This window comes from Corylus avellana, chromosome 2 (genome assembly GCF_965113065.1).
Source record: "Corylus avellana chromosome 2, dhCorAvel1.hap1.2, whole genome shotgun sequence".
Classification (NCBI taxonomy): Eukaryota; Viridiplantae; Streptophyta; class Magnoliopsida; order Fagales; family Betulaceae; genus Corylus; species Corylus avellana.
Genome location: NC_142491.1, coordinates 42,302,342 through 42,323,851, shown reverse-complemented (window position 1 = coordinate 42,323,851; position 21,510 = coordinate 42,302,342). Strand labels below are relative to the sequence as shown.

At 34.8% G+C, this 21,510-nt stretch overlaps 1 protein-coding gene across 1 annotated transcript; it reads left to right on the top strand.

Moving 5' to 3' along the window:
* Nucleotides 1-9,692: 9,692 nt before the first annotated feature.
* On the top strand, nt 9,693-16,980 carry LOC132176294 (Transducin/WD40 repeat-like superfamily protein). The gene is made up of 10 exons (XM_059588463.2): nt 9,693-9,853; nt 10,226-10,388; nt 10,469-10,636; nt 11,836-11,922; nt 15,302-15,436; nt 15,536-15,646; nt 15,750-15,841; nt 15,920-16,025; nt 16,125-16,211; nt 16,301-16,980. Exons 2-10 carry the CDS (start codon nt 10,230-10,232, stop codon nt 16,709-16,711), a joined length of 1,356 nt encoding a protein of 451 aa, XP_059444446.2. The 5' UTR covers nt 9,693-9,853; nt 10,226-10,229; the 3' UTR covers nt 16,712-16,980.
* The last annotated feature ends 4,530 nt before the right edge of the window (nt 16,981-21,510 follow it).

The window sequence follows — 21,510 nt, the reverse complement described above, 5'->3', positions numbered from 1 at the left end:
TTTTTTAAAAAAATTTAAATTAAATTAATAAAAAATCATTATGCTGACATAGCAAAATAGTGCATTTCAACTAATTTAACAGCAGTTAAAAAAAATTTGATAGTAATGATTTTCTTGGCATTTCAATTGACTCAATGATTAAATTGTCCAAAAAAAAAAAAATTAGGGAGATAAAAATTTTGGCGTGTTGAGTCAAGAACTTTAGATATACTTACCCTAAAAAATTTGTACTTTTAATTAATTTGATAAATAAAAGTTGGTGAATCCGGTAAAAATGCTTTAACAATGCCCCAAGGTGGTGACCATTTGGCTCCACAAAGCGACTATCTCCCACACAAACACAATCCGTCCTTTAGATTCCACACTCCTTTTCTCTTTTGCACTTTCGTTTTCTTTCTAAACTTTTCAAAATCATGATCTCGACTCTGAAATCTTTAATAAGGATTGAAAGTAAAGAATATTCCATTAAGACAAGCACTTTTCTGTTCACCGGCGATGAAAGTAAACTATCATTGTTTTAAAAAATTTAATCATTTAATTCAAAAGGGGCCTTGGCAATTGAATTATTGTAAAGGTGCCTCCAAAAGAACAAATCCTTAAGAGAATATAATCCACATTCCCATGCCCTGAAACTGCTGATGCAGATTGAAACACATCACATGCATCATTTATTGTATTCAGAGCTCTATCATCTATGGGCAGATTACAAAATCCTTTTGAGTCGCTGTTCCTAAACTTAGGCACCATTGACAAGATTCTATTATCATTCTATTATCGGAAATGATGGTTCAAAGCACACAAGTCATTGACTTATATTTTGATTACACCGTACTTTTATTTCACTTAATTTTACTTTGTTAACATGACATTATTGATCTGATTGTTTCGTTATTTATTTTACGAATAGCTGATTTAAAGGATGCTTGACAATTTCACGTCAATAAAGTTACAGTAAAAAATGGATAAAAATATGGTGTATAAAATTTTTCTATTCTTATTGCCCATCTATAGAACAATTGTTTTTTAGTAACGTTGTATACTACATTTCATCCCACTCTTAGCGGTTGATGTAATAAGAATAAATAAATTTAAAATACTTATGAACACTACCACGTCAGTCTAGCAAGATGATAATAAGACATGTATAAAGTTGAAATACCGTGTAAGTAGCGTGGTCCAGTAAGCTACATGATAAGTCACAATAAAGTTGATGGTAACAATAGTTGTGGGATTCAAGACGTCTCAAGTTCAACCCTAGCTCTTTTATAAAACTACAATTCTTTGATACAAATTGGTGACCAGAAGCAAAAGCATGTAGTTTAAGGCAGTAGGTGAGCAAAAGGGTATGATTTTGGATTTAATGGGAACAGAGTGAGAAGAAGAAGACTGAAGACATAAACAGACAAAGCACTTTTCTTTGTGGGACGATTTTTTTGCAACTTTTTCATTCAAAAAGTAGTTTTGTCAGCAACCAGCATGTTCCTCTATCCTCATCCAACAAGATGTTTCCAAATTTTGGTGAGAAAAGCAGGAGGTGTCCAAAGGCTTCTGGACGTTGGCAAGTGGCAAGGCTTGACAAAGATTGCTTGCTTATTCAAGCCCCAATTAGCCTTAGCTGAGCTTGGGCTATGATATATTCTGGGCCTTGCGTCCACTTCCAGGCCCATCTACCGTAGAGTCCCAGAATTATGTTGTTTGTTGTTGTAAAATTTTTTTTTTTTTGAAAAAACTTCATTTTAAAGTCTTGAATTACCACGTATTTTAAGAAAACCTCTTAAATTTTAAAAGCTCTTAATTTAACCCTCTGAACTTTCAATTTGATTCAATTGACCACCTTTCATCAGATTCAGCCGTTAACTCCTTCTAACGGAAATTACTAAATAGACTAAATTACCCTTTTGATTTTTTTTTTAAAAAAATTGAAATTAAGAGTAAATTTAGAATTTTATTAATAAAAAAAAAAATCAGGGGTATAAATGTCATTTTATCACTTTTAACGTTTAAAATCTGACGAAGAGAGGGTACATTGAATCAAATTGAAAGTTCACAGAGTGAAATTGAGAGTTTTTAAAATTTGAAGGAGTCTTTTCAAAATGCGTGGTAGTTCGTGGTCTTTACGCTTAAATGAAGTTTTCCCAAATTTTTTTATTATTTATTTTTAGGAAAGCACATAATAATGAATTTAGATCCCCAATTATTATGCTGTCTGCATTTTTGTGAGGGGTGCTCATCTGTCCCGAACATGTGGATCCCGTATTCTAAACTATTCGAGGCAAGTAAGCCGAGTAATGCTACAAGTCCTTTTTGTGTCTCTCTTGAGTCTATCCAAAAATGATGTGGGATTGATCATTATTAGATTTTGATCAAATGATGATTTTAATAGCCATATCATTCTTGGAGATACTCAAAAAAGACACAAAATGGACCTTTAGAATCATTCCAAGAAAACCACATGATCATCAATTTCTTAAAAATTCAATACTTATCTTATAATAATAAATAATCTGAACGATAATCTTCAAAACTACTGTAGTTTGTAAAATATTCTAGCGTTATATACTTGTCCAACACTGAGCTATCACTAGAAATCAACTTATCCAATTGCTAATTTTATATCATTTAGTACCAACCAATCACCATTGTTGTTCGGAGTTGTTCTAGTACATTCATGGTGTCCTTTTTTTTTTTTAATTAATTGTTCAAGTGGTGAATTTAATTATTGTTCACAAATACAACTTGTTTCATCTATATTTTTTCTTCAATATTTTGCCAAACGCTCTTAAGGGCAATTGGGAGACTTTGATGACGCTTGTGAGTTGTGAATGTGATGGGCTCTGCAGTCTTATTGTTCAAACGAATCTTATCGCCTCTAATATGATCGACCAATAAGTGGCCAATACGTGTTTAATACCTTATTAAATTATTATTTATTTTTTTAAAAATGAAATCAATTAAAAATAATGTATTTAATTAATCTTTTTTACATTACCAATTTACCATCATCATCTTCTAGCTCGTTTGATTTTTATTCTGCTGTTATAATTTCCTTTTTACACGTTTCTTAGATGATATATATTATATATGTGGTCAATGAAATTGTGTGGCTACGAATTAGTAAAGAAAATTCATCATCTTCAAGTTATTTAATTTAATTTTTTTATGTATTCTTGGAATTGAAAAGTAATTCTGGTTGAACGCCCAATTCTTGACATTTAGTTTGGCAAACAGATATAATATTTTCATAACCTAAAAAAGGAAAAAACAAAAGATCCAGCAAATCATTATCACAACCAAGTAAAAAGCAAGTGGGGTTAAAAAAAATTTCTCAAAACATTTTAAACTATGTGCATAAAATAATTTTACTATGTGTTACCTTAAATTTGAATTCAAAACCTTTTCTATTACTCTATACAAACTTAAGTTCAAGAAAGATTTCATAAAATAAATACTTGACATACCATTAAGATGGTAGTTGAATTGGTAAAGCAGCAGGAGATAAGGTTTAATTTTTCACTCCTTTCTTCTTAGTAGTCACGAGTTTGAACCTGTTTGCGGTAGTCGTCCGCGAACCAGATGTTACTAAGAAGGGGCTTTACCAACTTGCACTTTGGTGGGACTGTGGTGACGGACTCGCTTTTTCAGACAATAGTTATGGCTCAAACCGAACATTCCACAACAGGTGAGAATCCCGATGGTCATGCAAAAAAAAAAAAAGTTACACTGATCCCCCTTCCCGCCTTTTTAATTAAAAAATAATAAAAAATAAATAAATACTTGACATGAACATATAATACGCCAATTATGCATGGATTTGCGCGATTCAACATTCCGGATCTAGATTATCCTTGGCTACATGTGTCATGACCTACTAATTAACTAGTAGGTGCTTTTAGCATGGTAAACGTCACACTTTCACGCAAGCATCTCAGTGTGGTGCACTTTATTTTACCCTCAACATCGTACCATCTCTTAAAACATGATCCCATTTCACATATGCATATTGTTTAAGCATATAACTTGGCACGTACCATTTCATCATGTAAAACTTCTCTCTTTCTTCTTGAGCATATGGACCCTTTTTGAGTGAGCAACTCATCATAAAAATAATTTTCAAAAATCTAAAATAATTTCAATATAGGAAAACATTATTGAAATTTGAAAACACCAAAAGAGGTAGGGATTTCACTTACATCAATAATCTTTTAAGAGTTACTTAAAAACTTGTTTAATTGATAAAGATACATTTAATAATCATACAAGTGCCGCATGATGATGATTGATGGTTTGATTTGGAGGGACATATATGTTGGAATATTCATCGAACCAAAGTGGACCCATATACACATGATGCATCTTCCATGATGGAGATGAACCAAAAGGGTGGCCAACCAATTGATATAGGGAAGCCAATAGGATTCCACTAGAGTTGGGGTGTGTCTAAAATACGAATCCACCCTACTCCACTTGGGCCACATTCCATTCCTTATCCCTACTTTCGGTCTCAACCATTCTCTCCTTGTGTTTTTATTTCAAAATTAATCTATTAAATTAAATATTTCAAGAAAAAAAAAATGTTCATAATCATATGATATCGATCTTGCGGTCACAATCCATCCTGGCTGGAAATTGTTTTGTTGCAAGGCAATGAAATTTCGTTGTTCGTAGCCGAAAGTCTAAAAAGTCCCTTTTTTTTTTAACAATTCAATCATTTCAAATATTATTAATGAATGATTTGAATAATACATTCGGCTATTACAATATCAAAAATGCATTAAAGAATTTATTCTACATGAATCAATTCGTCTATAACTGTGACTTATGAGTGCACTATTTGTAAACTTATGAACTGCTTTGTTCGCTTCTCGTCGAACATGAACTAATTAAAAAAAGTTAATTAGATCGATGACATTAATCGCAAGGAAACTTTACAATCTCAAATTAAAAAAAAAAAAAAAATTATCTGGGCTATGGACCCATATATGGTTAGTCAAGTCAATGATCGATGATTAATTAATATAAACGAATGATGGGTGCCCTTTGATTATTAATTCTTTAATATTTTAACATTTTGCTTTCTTTTTTTTTTTTAATAGAAAAGTTGAACTATTCGAGGATTTTTATTTATTTGCTTTATCGCTTTAGTTTAGATATTTTTGTCTTCGTACTAGTCGAGGTTAAGGAATTCATATGATAATAATTAATAAATGCTTAAATATCCGAAATGGTAACAGAAGATAAACCTTCTAGTTTAAACAATTCTAAAGATCTATAATGCGACCAAATTTACATAAACTTCATGAATAATTCTGACAAGGAGTAAGGGAGATGTTGAAAGTAAATAGTGATAAAAAGCCAACGAGTAATAATTGGCAGACACGAATCTTTTTCTTACAACACTTTCAATGGCTCAATCATTTTTTATTTCGTTTAGCTGAAATGGTTAATTAAAAGATTAAAAAAAAGGCATTCATCCTTTTATCTAAATCAAAAGCCAAAACTTTATTTAAATTAAATATTTTATGTGTAGGGTCTTATTTATTAAAAAAGAATTTAAACTCATATATGAGGAGGTGTGTTAAAATATTTAATTAAATTATTAATTTATCTTTTCTTATTAATAAAGACTTCGATGTCTATCGAGTCTTAAACAGAGAGACCTCTCATTTTTTGACTTCTTTCTTCTCCTCTTTATCTTCTTCCTCCAAACCCTACAAACGTGTGTATCTCATACTCTCTTCCCAAATTTCACCTCAATTTTTATATTCTTTTAAAATTAATGTGTCTTTTAAAATTATTATTAAATATTTTATGATAAATTACTATTAAATTTTAATTAAATAATAATTAAAAAAAAAAAAAAAAAAACATTTAGCATTACTTCCCAAAAACATTTCTGCGAACATTATTGAACAAATCAACCATGTAAAATCAGGAACATGCAACAGCACTTGGGAGTGGGGCTGTCTTTTGGAATGGGCGTAAAAGACATGTCCTCTCCACGGCGCGGATGGGACAGTGTGACGGTGAGCTTCGTTCCAAATTTAAGAAGCCCCCAAATTTAAAGAGTTCACACAGAAATGCTGTGTGCCAGTACGTGGCACTGGCACGTTCGAGAGGCCCTCCATGGGATCAAGCGGATCCTATTCTATATAAGAGACAAATGAACAAGGTGGGTGAACCAATGTCGTGGCATTTATTAATTGTGTCCTTAGCGTCATTTTAGCTGATCCATAACTGACCCCAAGTTGTTTATGTAGTGGCAGTTGTCAGGTGGATATGGCGGTGGGTGACGGAGGTTGGTGCCGTGGTTTTGGTAGCATAGTGCATGCACCTCACAATTCCTAAACTGCCAAGTGGCCTACTCCTTAAATTTATTTAATTACTTAAATTAATACTCTTCTTTATATATAGGTCCAAACTCCTTAAATTTAAGGTTTCGTCCCGACTAAGAATTCTTAAGTGTGAACATTAGGGTGGGAGGAGAGGACCAAACATTGAATGTGGGTGCCGGTGGAGCCCAGTCACCGGCCAAAAGCTAAGAGAGGAGAGAAAGGCGGTGGGGGCTTACCCTTAACCAACCAAACCAGCTCACCTAACCATGGTTAAGCTAACGACAAAGTACACTCACGCCCGTTGTGATGGGAAAGTCGAGGCAACAGTGGCCCATTAGATACTGTAGTCCACGTGGTGGAACCCGGTTTCGCCAAGCTTCTGGAACTCGTGCTGCAAGCCAACCACGTGGATCAACCATCTCCTAGCTGGGGAACTGTACTTCACCTGGGAAGCACAAGTGGGGATGAGGGGAAAGGGACCCAGGGAAGTCTGGAACTGACACCTGTCAAGTCCACATAGCTAACCTTTCCGTTTGCCTTTACCAAGTCCTCGGACTGACCAGGTAGTCAAACCGTACCGGATCCTCCAGAACTACTTTTACGAAATTATAAAATAAGCAAGATTTCTTTTTTCTCCTTATTTTCGCTAAGGAAATAAACGTTATCAAAAATGTTCAAATCGGGTAAGGTGAATTTCTTGGGGTCATTAAGTTTTTTTTATATTTGACATGTATTCTCATACAAATTTAATAGTTCAATTATTAGATTTATGAGATTTATTATTGACTTATATGATAATTGATTTATTAGATGAAATGAGTCAAATATAAAAAAAATATTGACCTCATTTCTCTATATACACAACTTTACTCAAAACTCCTAAAGAGTCGGATTAGACCATTATGGTATAAAAAACCAAATCTATTTAGTATCCGGGAATGCATAATCACTCCACTTGATACAATCTAAAATTAAAAAGAGAAATGTTAGGTGTTTTACTGATTTTAGGTGGATATTATTTTATATATATATAAAAAAAAAAAAAACAAAAAAGAAATTAGTCTACGATCCCTTATTTCTCTTACCCCGTTTTTAGAAAATAATATCTACTTAGGACTAGAAGAACACCTTACATTTTTTAATTACAAGAAAAATGTTAGGTGATCTACCGATTCTATGTAGATACTTATTTACATTATGACATTAATCTTGTCTATGTTTTTGTTTAGTTGGCATGTTCCAATAGGTTGTAAATGAGTCGAGCTCGGGCGAGCCAAGGCTGTCTAAGCTTGGCTCATTTAAAAATTTCAGGAGATTGAGCTCGAGCTAAGCTCATGCCAAGCTCCAAAATTTAAGCTTGACTTCGCTCGCTAAAAAAAATTCCTTGTGCGAGCCGAGCTAGAGCTCGCCTAATAGGCAAGCGAAGCCAGTCGAGTCGGCTCAACTAATTCAAACTTAAAAAAAGAAAGAAAAATAAATAACTTAGCTCAGTAAGAGAGGCTTGCATCCTTTTTATATATTACTTAGGTGAGAAAGAGTTTTTGCTTTTTCCATGTGAGACAATCAGACAAGCTAATTATTATTGTGAAAGATGTGTGCTTGATTTTATTTTATTCGTGTGGGACACTTAAAAGCAAACAAATACAAGGAAAATCAAAAAGAGTTTAATCTTAACACTTAATAGTAGCAAAAAAATGTTTAATATACATGGTTAATAATACTAAAATATGAAATTGATTTTGATAAAAAAAACCGTTTATTATATGTAAAAATTATCTAACATTATATATATATATATATATATATATATATATACACACACACATATATATATTAACCAATTAGCTCTCTCTATATATAACTAAACCAATTAATTAATTAGTTAACTTAGTTTAATACACACAATACACTAGTTAACTATAAATAGTTATACACTATATGACTACATTATTAATATTTTAACTATATATATATATATATACGAGTCGAGCTAATAAGCGAGTCAGGTTTTATATGAGCATGTATCGTTTGATAATCGAGTATAGTTTAGTGTCCATGAGTGACTCATTTAATAATCGGGTCGGGCACGAGCCGACTTTGATCGAGCCGATCCTGAGCAAGCTTACGGATAGCTTTATTAGTTTACAGCCCTGTCACTTCCCTCCACCTTTAAAGAAAAAACAAAATTTAATGTAAAAACGCAGGTAAAATAGATGCCAAAATGCCCTTGGGCATGGAGAGTATTTTGAACAAAAAGACAAGTAAAAAGGCAATTCCTTAACCAAATATATGGTAAACACACTTTTCATTCCTACTTCCCCAATTTTCCTCTAGAATTACAAGAAGTTATTTTTAATTTAATTTATTAAATTAAGATTTATAATGAATTAGTTTTTAGATGCATATTTAAAAAGAAAAAAAAAATGTAAAATTAGTCATTGTGATTTAGCTGAAGTTAATTGCAAATTAGGTAAACTAGGTGAACTAATTTTCGAACATTACCGAGTAACAGACCGCGGCAATAGCTACCTCTCTCTCTCTCTCTCTCTCTTTCGAGTTGAGATTTTCGGCAGCTTGGGGTCATCCCAACGTCTGCCAAATCTGACATGGCCAATTATGTTTTTTTATTTTTTATTTTTAAATTGAAGAAGAGAGATATTAAAGGGAAATTCAAATTTAAAATATTAACATTAAATTTAAGATATTAGCACTAAATTTGAAGCATTAGCACTAAATTTAGGATGATCGAATCTTTTTTAGGTAATACAAATTTTTAAAGGGTTAACCTTCCATCCCTAAATTAAAGGGTTAACCTTCCATCCCTAAATTTTAGTTTTGAATATAAAAAACAAATTTTTAAGGCATTAAAAATTAAACATGAATTTATAAAAATTTAACAAATTTTTTTTTTTGTTTATTATTATTTTTTTAATATATGTTCTACGAGGCAGCCGCATAGCAGGACGACTCTCTTTCTCTTAACAAAATTCTATTGTTGTTGAGAATTTTTTTTTTTAAAAAAATTTAATATCTCTCTACTCCAATTTAAAAAAACAAAGAAAAGAAAAAAGTCATGTCCGACACTTGAGGCAGCCAAAAATCTCAACTCCTACAGAAAGTGGTTATTTCATAAGAATTAACTAACAATTCTCAAGCTACATTCCCGCCAGCGAACACGCAGAGAAACGGCCGAGCCGGTGAAACGGGCGGTTGAGCGGGACCCGACAGCCGAGCCCACTGATTCCAAGTCTTAAAAAACGAAACAAAATATTGTGGGTCTGCTATTGTGGGTCCCTCACGCTCTGTTAACTCGCTCGCACGCTGTATCTTCTTCTCTATAACTAGAGCATCGAGGCTCGCAATTCCTCGCTCGTTTTCCAAGAACTCCAATATCTTTGATTTTTTCTTTTGAGATTCTTGTTTGTTTCTCGAGAAAGTTGTATTCTATTACCTTCTGTTTTGATCTTTCGCTTCTAAGTTCTCTGGTTCAGTCTGATTTACCTTTCTCTAACTCCTAGGAGGTAATTTTCCGTATAATGCCCTGAGTTGGCTTTGAAAGTGAGGATTTTCTTTTCCTTCGTTTAATTTTTGATTTTGCATCTCAATTATCTATATAACTGACGTAATATTGAAGTGGTTCAAGGAAGAAATAATTTGTTTCTTTAAATTCTTTCTGTATTGCTTATTGTTAATACTCCGTACCTGTTTGTGGTGTCAAATTCAAAATTTAGTGCTAAAATTTCATTATTTCAATTTTTTTTTTTTTTTGGGTTTCTTTCTAAATCTCTCGCCAGAGATTGAGTAGTTATAATTTCTCTGGAAGGATTGATGCTTTTAGAGTATTCGAACCTTGTAAGAATATTTTCATTGACTGAAGTGCTTTCCAATTGTAGGTTAATGGCGCAATTCCAAAATGACGACCTCGAATATGTCGTAGATGACTACTTCGACATGGCCAGTTTCGAAGACGGCGACGATCCTTTCGCTGAAAACCAGCCTCAGAGGAACAACGATTTCGAATCGCCGGACTCTGACTTTGAAGACGACTTTGAAATGGTATGCCTCCTATGATTTCCCTTTCTTCATTTTGGAGAATTATTATTAGCTTTGGAGATTATTGGGTTTTTGATATTCAGAGCAAGCCAAAGACGGATACCTCTGCTGTGGAAGCTAGGAATGGGAAAGACATACAAGGAATACCGTGGGAGAGGCTTAATTATTCCAGAGATAATTACCGCGAGAGGCGATTGAAGCAATACAAGAACTACGAGAACCTCTCTCGCTCCCGGGAGGAGCTCGATAAGGTAGTTTCATGGAATACTATGTTTTTTTGTTAGATTTCAGCCCTCTTGTTGTTTATTTTATACACTGTTTGCTCTTGGTTTTGTTCTACAGGGACGCATGGTCCCTCATAGCCTAGAGGGTTTATTTTTTAATTACTCGAGAACAGGTTGCGTCTGATATTTAATAATAGACTAATTTTATAGTTATTCATTTATATCTTTTTTGGAGAACTGATTTCTATTATATGGATATTTTATGACAGGGTCGAGTTTTCTTGTCGATTTTGTAAAAACTTGTTGCTGTTTTTAATCTGTTTCCTTTTAGTAATTAGTACTTCTACTCTGATCTGTTTTATGGTGGAATATGGATCTGGGGTATAGATGCCTTTGTTTGCAGGATCAATAGACCTTATGGCATATGGGTTTTCATTTGCCCCAATATTTGGATATTCAGTAGTTTCTTGCACCTTCAAAATGACGATTTCATAAAAAGAAAAATTTGATGAATTGGGTCAAGATAGAGTTAACCCCATTTTACATAGTTATCTTTCCATTTTACATAGTTATCTTCATCATGAAGTTAAAATTTTCTGAATACCACAAGAACTTTCGTGTCCACGCTTTATCTTGAAGTTTAGATTGTTTGCTAATATTGTTTTGTGTAAACCAAGGCCTCTGTACTTGTTAGAAATTTTCGTTTTATAAACATCTTTACTTTGATTTTCTTGTTTCTCCACCCTTCTGGGTTTAGTCTCGGGGGTCGCCACAACCACCCTCGAGCTATTGGGGGTGGTTGTGAGTACTCCTATGCGCAATCAAGGGTGGTTGCACCACCCCGGTGCCGACTCCAAGGGGCTTCACAAAGCTTCTGCTAGGGTGGCCGACTACGCCCCAACCATGTGAACAAGAACAACAAATGCCAATGGTAATTTGGGAAAATAGTTTTTAGGGCTATTCCATTCTTGGGGGAATAATTATGACTTAGCTGTTGGAGAGGAATAACTATTCTTCATTTTAGTGTATTCCAAGTAATGGTGGCACAATCTATGGAATAGCTATTCCTGGGATTATTCTTGCAAACCAAACGTGACCCAAATGTCTTTCAGTCTTGGGAGTGCACGCCATATCCATATTTGTTCCTGTTTCTGTACGTTTGAAGTTGCATGCTTCCGTCTTTCTTTCGTTTTTTTTTTTTTTTGCTAAACATATTATGTTAACAGGACTGCTTGCAAGTAGAGAAGAGGAAGACCTTCTATGACTTCCAGTTCAATACGAGGCTTGTCAAATCAACAATAGTGCATTTTCAGGTAGAGACTTTGTTCATGGCTCTCTTCTTTCTTTCAAATGATTTATGCTTTGTTGTCACAATTAGTTTCCTGCTATTTTGGATTCCCAGGCATGTGATAGTTTTGATGTTTAGTGTAGTGTAGTGTTTTTTTTTTTTTTTGCCTCTCTCTTCTATTTAAAGTATGCGTTTTACAAACAGACTGCTATAATAAAAGTCATCTTTTATGGTGTATATGTTCCATATTTTAAACTCCATAGTCATGTTATGTATGCACTTTTCATTTTTCTTTTAATTTTTCCGATTCTAATCTTTTCAAATTAGTATGTACATATCTACTTCCTCGACAAGGGTTCTATTTTATTGCTCATCATTGATGTCCTTGCTAATATTATTCTATATACAAACCATAGTCCACATTGATCACATAAATTTCATTTTTTCAAAGTTTGGGTCCTCGTTAAATATACCCTTTTCAGTTATACACACATCATTAGTAGTTGTCCTGCAGGTTTGAATATTGTATAACCCTTCATGTACTTTTTATATGTGATTATAGCTCTGTGCCTCAACCATGCATTGGAAGGTATGGAGTTTACAGTTGTTTCCTTGCATTAGGTTTTAGTACAGATCTTGGTATCAGTTGAGATATGCTGAAGTTAACTGACTAGCAACTAAATGGTTTGAGAAGTTCTCAAGATTTGTCAGGCCAAACTGGTGACAGGATTTTCTTGGACATAATTTTTGAATTTTATACTTGTCCAAAGAAAAAAGAGAGATTTTAACTTGATTGAAAACAAGAAGAAGAGATCTCTTTAAATTTAAATGAATTTCTGTGAAGAATCCTGTATTGGGGCAAATGAAAATATTTGAAATGCATTAATATATAATATTTACCATTGGTTTTTAACTGAAATTGTTTTCGAATTATGCTATTCTGCCCCACTTAATATCATCAAGATGGGGTTTGTATTTACTGGATACTTTTTTTGCAGATGCGCGAATGATGCTTACTTTATACTTGCTCATGCTAACTGTTCACCAATTCTAAATAAAATTATAAGATACAATATGTCGAAGGTACACTCTTGAATTATGGATATGGATGTATCATGACCATGGTATGACTTGGCATTCTTAAGCATTGCAACCTGACCTGATGCTGATGTAGGTGTACTTAAGAATTGCTATGAACAAGATAACATTTTTGTTGGAAAGATCTTGTTTTTTAACATTGCACCCACACAGACACACATCATTGCAATGTTTGAAGCATTGCTGTCTTCATTGCTATATTCTTGTTAATCAGCAGTCATATTGAAATTTGATAGTTTGAGTTCTGGTATCAGCTGACGGACTTTCTATTGTTTCATAGATTCAGTTTTGTTATAATATTGATTTGTTTTACATTGTTGATTTGTTACAAACCAACATACTACCATTGTTTGGCAATCCGTAGCATGATGTGTTAACTATCAATGAGAGAGATCTTTTAAAGTTCATAATATAGGTGGTTAGTAATTATATTATAAAATATTATGTAAAAGAAACGTATCTAGAAGGATACAATTTTAATTTTATGCAATAGAACTGTTTCCTTACAAAGAAAGAAATATTGAACAACCAAATAAATTAAGAATGAAATGAGGAAATATGCACCTGTCCAAGTGTGTATGGTTCACGTATGCTCACATTAGTTCCCACTTTTTGGTTTCACCCTCTGTATGCTTGGTAGTTCAATGGGTGTATGTTTGTCACTTCAAGTCGAACTGCAATAATTCGAATCTGTAGCTTTGCCAAACCTGTGTGCCTTGGGTAGGTGATTGTTAACAATTATCCCCTTCTCCTGTAAATTTTAGATGGTGGCTGTTGCATGTGGTTAGTTTCATAATCTTTGCATGTGATATTTGGCTGTGAATATTTTGTTCTGTTGACTATCAAATATAATTAACCCCTTTTTGCATTTAGGACTGCAATTTCTCTCTTTATTTCAGCCTTTAAAGCAGGGTGGAAGTTTTATCTGAGCAGCTGGCGCGGCGTTGTTTATATGGTATGATAGGAAAATATCTGAGCATTTAGAGGCCTCTCATGCACCTGGTGACGAGGGGCCTAATTAGACTATCTTGCACCTCTTCATGCTGGATTGTTTTAGAATATGAGATGCATTGTAGGCCTTGAAATAACTGAAAACTTTCTCATGTATGGACTTTACATAATTCCATGTTCACGTTGTTGTCATGATCTGTTGGCTTATATTATTTTTGATGTTCTCGTAACCAAGTGAATGTAGCTTATATTGATTAGTTTGTAATTCTCTTCTTTTAACTCTTGATAATGCAATTTGTGACAATTGTTTAGTCAGTTGCCCTTCTGCTATTTGTTCAGATATCTGTTTTCCTTTTCTTTCTTGTTCTGTCTGGGTTCATATATTACTGTTCTTGCTTTCCTTATTGGATGTGTGAGCTTTATTGGTGAAACATTGTTTGTGAATCTCATTCGTTTCTTTGTAATTCCACCTTATCAAATTCCCAAACTAACGTGAAAAATGAGCACTAGTCATTGCAAATAATTTTGCATACTGGCTTACTACATAATAGAAACATATACTGTTTTCACTTGTATATCTTCTCAGACTTTTCTTTTTTCTTTTTTCTTTTTTTTATCTTTTTTTTTTCACTTAAAGAGTGTATGGAGCAAGCTGTCAAATGAATCACGTGTTACATCCTTGTTTTCTCCGAACTTGTATGGTGAGGATGAATGAGGTTCCAAATGTTGTGTATAGATAGACAGGCTAGCCAGGCGTCTTATGCGCATACAAATTTTACTTTTCTTTTCTTTTTTTTTTTTTTTTTTTTTAACTTTGGATATCTTGTGAGGAAGGCAAAGAAGACATTAAATGTTGTGGGAGCACTGGCAACGTTGTCTTGCTAAGCTCCAATGGTGTTGGAAAATATCTTAAATTGTCCAAGTCCAACCATTACTTGCAGTCTGCAAAGTCATATTCTTCATATAGTTACAGTGTCACTTATACTAGTGCAGCTAGTTTGTTTTGAGTTCCTAAAATTCAGTATGGAGATAGCAGACCTAGTGGTGATTTTAAATCTAGGAACCTAATATATGGGTACCATTTAGTTGATGCATATCGTATATAGCAAAAAAAAAGAAAAGGGAAGAAGATCCCTACATAAAGGACTGAAACGGATTTAGGTGTTTACTTTAACTGGAATATCTACATAAGGATGGGTCAATTTTTTACCTTTATATGGATATGTGGCACCTCTGAGCTACTATATATGTATATATGAAGTTTGTTTTATTTGATTGTGTCAAGTTAATGTACTTCCTTTTAATGCTGGGTGTTCTTATTGGTGTGTCAATGGTGTCTGATTCTTGTGGTGCAGCTGAGGAATTTGTTATGGGCGACATCAAAGCATGATGTATACCTGATGCAGAACTATTCAGTGATGCATTGGTCCTCTTTGCAGAGGAGGGGCAAAGAAGTGCTCAATGTTGCAAGACCAATTGTTCCTTCACTGGTGATTAGCCACTTCTTGGACCAAGATAGAGCTTGATTTTTGTAGCTCAGCATTCCACTTGATATGGGTCTGAAATAATTCGAATTGTCTCTATTGCAGAAAAGTCCTGGATTGTTGCCCCCGTCACTCTCAAGGGTGCAGATAAGCACCATGGCTGTTAAGGAGAATTTACTGGTGGCTGGCGGATTTCAGGGGGAACTAATTTGCAAGGTATGTGATTTGACTTAAATGCCCGGCCCACTTTTGTGAATGTTGAATCCATTGCAAGTTTATTTCCTAATATCTATACTGCTTGTTATATGTGGTGGTCCAGTACTTGAATCAACCTGGAGTTGCATTCTGCACAAAAGTTACAACAGATGAGAATGCCATCACCAATGCAGTGGATGTTTTCCGTCACCCCAAGTAAGTCACTCCTTTACAAAGCAAATCTTGAGATCTGTCATCTCTGTTCAGACTTGCAACTGAACCTTCTATCTGCAGTGGCTCAATGAGGGTTATGACTGCGAACAACGATGCTCAAGTCAGGGTTTTTGATGCTGAGAATTTTGCTTTACTAAACCTCTTCTCCTACGACTGGTCTGTAAATGTGAGTGCCATCTGCAGAAACAATGTTGTACAGTTGGGTGTTAATCGTTAACCTTACTTCTCACATTCTTGCACCCCGTTTTTATGGTCCTCTACGCAGAACACCTCTGTTAGCCCAGATGGTAAGTTGCTTGCAGTTCTTGGTGACAATGTTGAGTGCTTGATTGCTGATGCTCAGTCTGGAAAAGTAAGTCACTCTTTTTGGTTGCTACTTGTTTACTTAATTTGTTCTTTGTAAGATATATGTACAAGTTCTGATATATTGAGTTGAAGCAGGTCATTGAGAACCTCAAAGGGCATCTGGACTATTCGTTTGCCTCTGCTTGGCACCCAGATGGACGAATTTTGGCTACTGGGAACCAAGACACTACCTGCAGGCTGTGGGACATAAGGAATCTGTCAAAGTCCTTAGCTGTACTAAAGGGAAGGATGGGGGCAATAAGAGGTCTAAAGTTCAGCTCTGATGGCCGGTTTATGGCTATGGCTGAGCCAGCGGATTTCGTGCATGTCTTTGACACCGAGTCTGGATATCTTCATGGGCAGGAGATTGATCTATTTGGGGAGATTGCTGGAGTATCTTTTAGCCCAGACAGTGAAGCTCTTTTTGTAGGCGTCTCTGATAGAACCTATGGCAGCTTATTAGAGTTCAACAGGAGGCATTATAACCAATATATAGACTCCTTCTAGTGGCTGCCAATCCTAACCAGTCCACCAAAGTAGAAGATGGGTGTGCATATATATATTTTGCAGAGGTGTTTGGGTGTTTGAAGTTAAAAAGAGTCTTGGAATCCCTTGGTATATTGAGATTCCCCACCTGCTATTGGGGAGCAGGTTATAGATTTTTGTGGCTCGCAGAAATTGGAAGATAAATTTTGCCCATGTAAAGCGTTTTGCGATTGCTCTGTATAGTGGTAGTCGTAGTAATGGTTAATTCAATTTATCAACTGTTTTTTATCCTTTTCCTTGTAGTTGCTTTCCTTTTAGTCTTATTATCGATCATCAAAGAAGACACAGCAGAAGCAAATGCTCTTGTTTTTATCATAACGTACTTTTAAGAAATATGTGATTTCGTTTTGCTGTGTCTGGATCCACAATGCATCATTTTTTGTTGGAGACATGAGTTTGCGTCAAAAATTCTTGGTTTTCTCTATGGGAAAACCTGCTATGCGGTCTATCTGCAAAAGCTAAGTATTGCAGCAACCAATAGAAGATGTACACCTAAGCTAGATACAATTAATAGAATAGGACCTCCAACACTGGAATAAAAACACTAAACAAATTAAAGACACGCCCCTCCCCAAGCCCAATGCTCAAGCCTTGGCAGCCCCTGCTGAAAGCCTCGCCCAATCGCTGTCGCCTCTGCCCAACGCTCAATCGCTGTTGCCTCTGCCCAACGCTCAATCGCATTCTGCAGATTTTTTTTTGTTGGTTTGTTCCTTCCAGCAAGGTGAGTTTGTTGCGACTTTTTTATTTTATTTTTTTCTAATTTTTGTTCCACTGCCCAAGTTCTGTATTTTCAATTTTGTTTAATGATTATTGCTTGGGCTTGCCTCTATTTGATACTGAGAGATTAAATTTAGTGGGTCATTTTTTACCTTTGTAGTGATAGTCATTTTTAGATTAAACGAATGGATCTTTGCTCACTCAGCTTTGTTATTCAAAATTTTAAGGAAATTTCTTTGGGTTTGTTGAAATTTGAAGAATGTATGAAGTTAAGGAGCAACAAACTTTTAAGGAAATTCCTTTGGGTTTGCAGCCCAACCTAGAACACCCAGAACGCTGCCGGTCAGCATCCAGGCGTGGGTCTGGAATGCTGCCGCCCAAAACACCAGCCCAAATCGGCCAGCATCCCGCCCAGAACGCCAACCCAGAACGCCGCTGGGCATTCGCCAAACCCACGGTGCCGCAACCCATTCTGTACATGGAAAAATCGACGAATATGAAAAAAGAAGAGAAGAGAAGAGTTTCAGAGAGAAGAAGAAGAGAGAATTTATTAGGTGTTTTAGTTTTATTGTGTACTTGTGTAATAAGGTGATGTGTCAGTCAACTATTGGATGCTGCAAAAGGCATTGTTTGTAGATCGACCACATAGTAGGGGCACTCTTTTTCTATCCACAATGGTCAACCATTGGGCCATAAAAGATATTTGAAGACAAAAGTGTTTGGGAAGCTATGAATTGTTTTAACTAAAAGATAATACAAGGATCATCAAGGGTGGTGGTTTAATGGTCTAAGGAAGTTTTCAAGTGGTTAGGGCATATAGTAGGGTATGGGTTCGAATCTCCGCAATGGAGAATTCCCTCTTATGTGTCACGCCCAGGTAGAATAGTTATAATTGATTTACTTCGGCCTATCCTTTTTGCTAAAAATAAAAAAATAAAAATAAATAAAGAAAAGGGATAATCAGATTTTTTACTCTCAATATAAATAGGAGCATTTTAAAGAGCAAAAGCACAAAATACCTTTCGCCAGTCATTCTTTTCATTATTATTATTATTATTATTATTATTATTATTATTTATAAGCAAATAAGAGAAATGGGGAATTACAATGTGGGTGGCCAACCCAAACAACAGCCCCAACCAAACCTAATAGCAAAGCAGAAACAAGAATTGAAAACCAAGCAAGGTAACAAGAGAGAATGGGTCAAAGAATGACTTGGCCCTATAAAAGTACCAATGCAGCCACAAAGGGCTGCTAAAAAAGGCAAAACAAAGAAATCCGAAAAAATCTTTGCAAGTAGAACAGAAACTACAATGCAAAAGGCCAGAAATGGGACGCCGACAGACAGCCACACCATAATAGAAAGAAATAAATACAGACAGAATAATACATAAAGTAGGAAAAAACAAAGACAAAACAGCAACATCAGAGACTGAAGCAGCCGACAACCGAGAGGAGGGGCGGAGGAAGACGCTGCTCGGCGGCGCGTGGCGTTCACGCTCCCGTGAGTAAGACCAACTCTCGGGCGCATGGGGACCACGTACCGTCTTGCGATGGCCAAACGATGACGCAGTCGATGCCGGCAGGAAGCGGAGGGACCAAGGATCACGGGAGGGGCGCGTCTGAGGAAATGGCTTCCTGAAAATGCTAGATCTAATTTTAAAGAAATCAGATCCAAAATCTTCAGAAATGAAGCGAATCCGGGGCCAAGGACAACGGTTGGAAGCTGAAATCGAGCGGCTGAATGGGCTGATGGGTAAGTCCTCCGAAGAGGCGGTTATAGCCTCCGAAGAGGCGGATATAGCCTCCGAAGAGGTGCAAAAAGTATCTGAAATAGACAGGGGAGAAAAAAGGAAAAAGGAAGGGAAGGAGGGAACCATAGTTCCCTCCCCCATGGCTACCGGGAAGGAAAGTTTTTCTTCAGTAAGAGGAGAGAGGGGAGAGCTCCGGAAAATTCCTAACCGTATTTTGTATAACTCATTCTTCTTTTCATATTTGTTTCTTCTTCTAAGCTGCTAGTGCCATCTCTCCCTTCTTTTTTTCTTTACCCTTCAGTCATTGTCGCACCGCCATCAGAACCCCACCACCATAGCATTTCCAATGGTCTACGGAACAGTAAGGTGGCCGATATCTATGGTGGCGCCAAGAAAACAACCAAAAAAAAAAAAAAAAGCATTTTGTGAGTAAATTAAGGATCAAATAGCGAATCTCTTATTCTGTTGGTATTATATGTGTTGTCTATTTTCGAAAACATCAAATTTGTTTTGAAAAGTAAAACAAAACCGATCTATTTAATTATATCGGTCATACCTCTCAATCTTATCCCGATCATTTTGTGTTGGGTTCATGTCGACTATCAAATTGACGAATCATATCAAAAGTTAACTGTTCTAAGTAAAATATGCACTTACTCGATTTCTTTTATTTTTTGGTGTTACACAAATATTGAGAAGGATAAAGAATAACATACTTTATTAAAAATGTTTCAGTATAGATAAAAAAATTTATTAAAAACAAAAAAATCAGCTTTAATTTTTTTTTTGAAAGATTCTTTGCACGAGGTTTGAGCGAGATGGCATCTGGGATGTTACTCCCCCCATTGACCCAATAATGTGTGGGCCAAAAAGCAGTGGCCTCAAGTTGAGTATGCCCACTCGTGATTATTCTCTTTTTTTTTTGAAGGGCCCAGTGAATAACTCGTGAGCCTAACTCGAGGGCCCACTCGTGATTAACACGTGATTAGAAAACCAGAAAGCAACGTCATTCATGTCGCACTTGAGATCCTGGACGACTGAATATTGCACGATAGCGATGTCTTTGAGTCAATGTGTACGTAAGTAAAATAATATTGTCAAATTACAAATTACGTTTTCATACAAATTACGTCTTGCATTTGTCCAACCAAAAAAAAAAAAACTTATTTCAACATATGCATCTCTGAAAACGACATGAAAAGAGGTTAGAAAAGATTGGTGAGGGTATTTGTAATTTTAAACCATGAAATTAGGTGTTAAATTTTTGGTTAAAATAATAGCTATATAATTATATTTATCAATTTTTAGTTTTTTATTTATTTTAAGATAAATATTCATTTAACATAACATTAATTAGAACAATCGATATTTTCTAATTTTACTCTATCTCTTATTTAAAACAAAAATTTAACATTCTATATGTTGGGGGTGTGGATCAATATTAGAATAATAGTTACCTAATATGATATTTTCCATCATTTTGAAATAAATAACTAATTTAACGTTTGTCAAATGTAAGGTCAAATAAAAATTATAATACTCTTTACACTTATTTATTATACTCATATTATAGTAACTGATATGACGTGTTTTGAAAGACTTATAATATCAACCACTTTAAAAAAAAAATGCAAAAGCGTTTAAGGTCATAACAATCATAAGTACAATGTTTCATTCCTTTCATATCGTATTCACATCGAGCATTTGGACCTCCTAGGAAAAGCTGAAATGACTTTTAACAAAAGGGCATTTGTACTTGAAACCAACACATGTATGTAGGTAGAGAATACTTAAGGGCATAAGACAACTCTCTTGTAAGCCATTTAAAACACATATTGTTAGTTAGTGTGGGTGAAAAATAGGTGTGAAACGTAGCATTACATATCAAACAAATAAGACCTTTCAAATAGGAATCCATTGGATCCAAATCTCCAATATATTTGTTGTTTAAATTGTTAGCAATTCGAACAGTAGAATATAAGAGAATATTTATGGGACGAGGAGTGCTATACATCTCAAATTTTTATCTCAAATGATGTGTCACCATCTTATGAGATTTATTATTTTGAGAAGTATGTCACAAACTCATAGGATGGGAACACATCATTTGGAATGCGTAACATTTCTCTTATGGGACTCGTCTATTCAAGCAAGTGGACTAGCAGTCCAAAAATTGCTTAGACAAGTTAACTCTATATTAATTATTTTACATTAATGTCTAAATTACTTATAATCCAAGTAATAAAATTGCAAAAGAAATTATAAAGACAAGAAACTTTACTCCTCGTG

What these genes read in the sequence shown, in the direction of transcription:
- LOC132176294 (XM_059588463.2), top strand. Translation starts at nt 10,230, where the DNA reads ATGGCGCAATTCCAAAATGACGACCTCGAATATGTCGTAGATGACTAC. An exon ending in CCCGGGAGGAGCTCGATAAG is followed by an intron (nt 10,637 to 11,835) that starts GTAGTTTCATGG and finishes TTATGTTAACAG; the next exon opens with GACTGCTTGCAAGTAGAGAA. An exon ending in CCTACGACTGGTCTGTAAAT is followed by an intron (nt 16,026 to 16,124) that starts GTGAGTGCCATC and finishes TCCTCTACGCAG; the next exon opens with AACACCTCTGTTAGCCCAGA.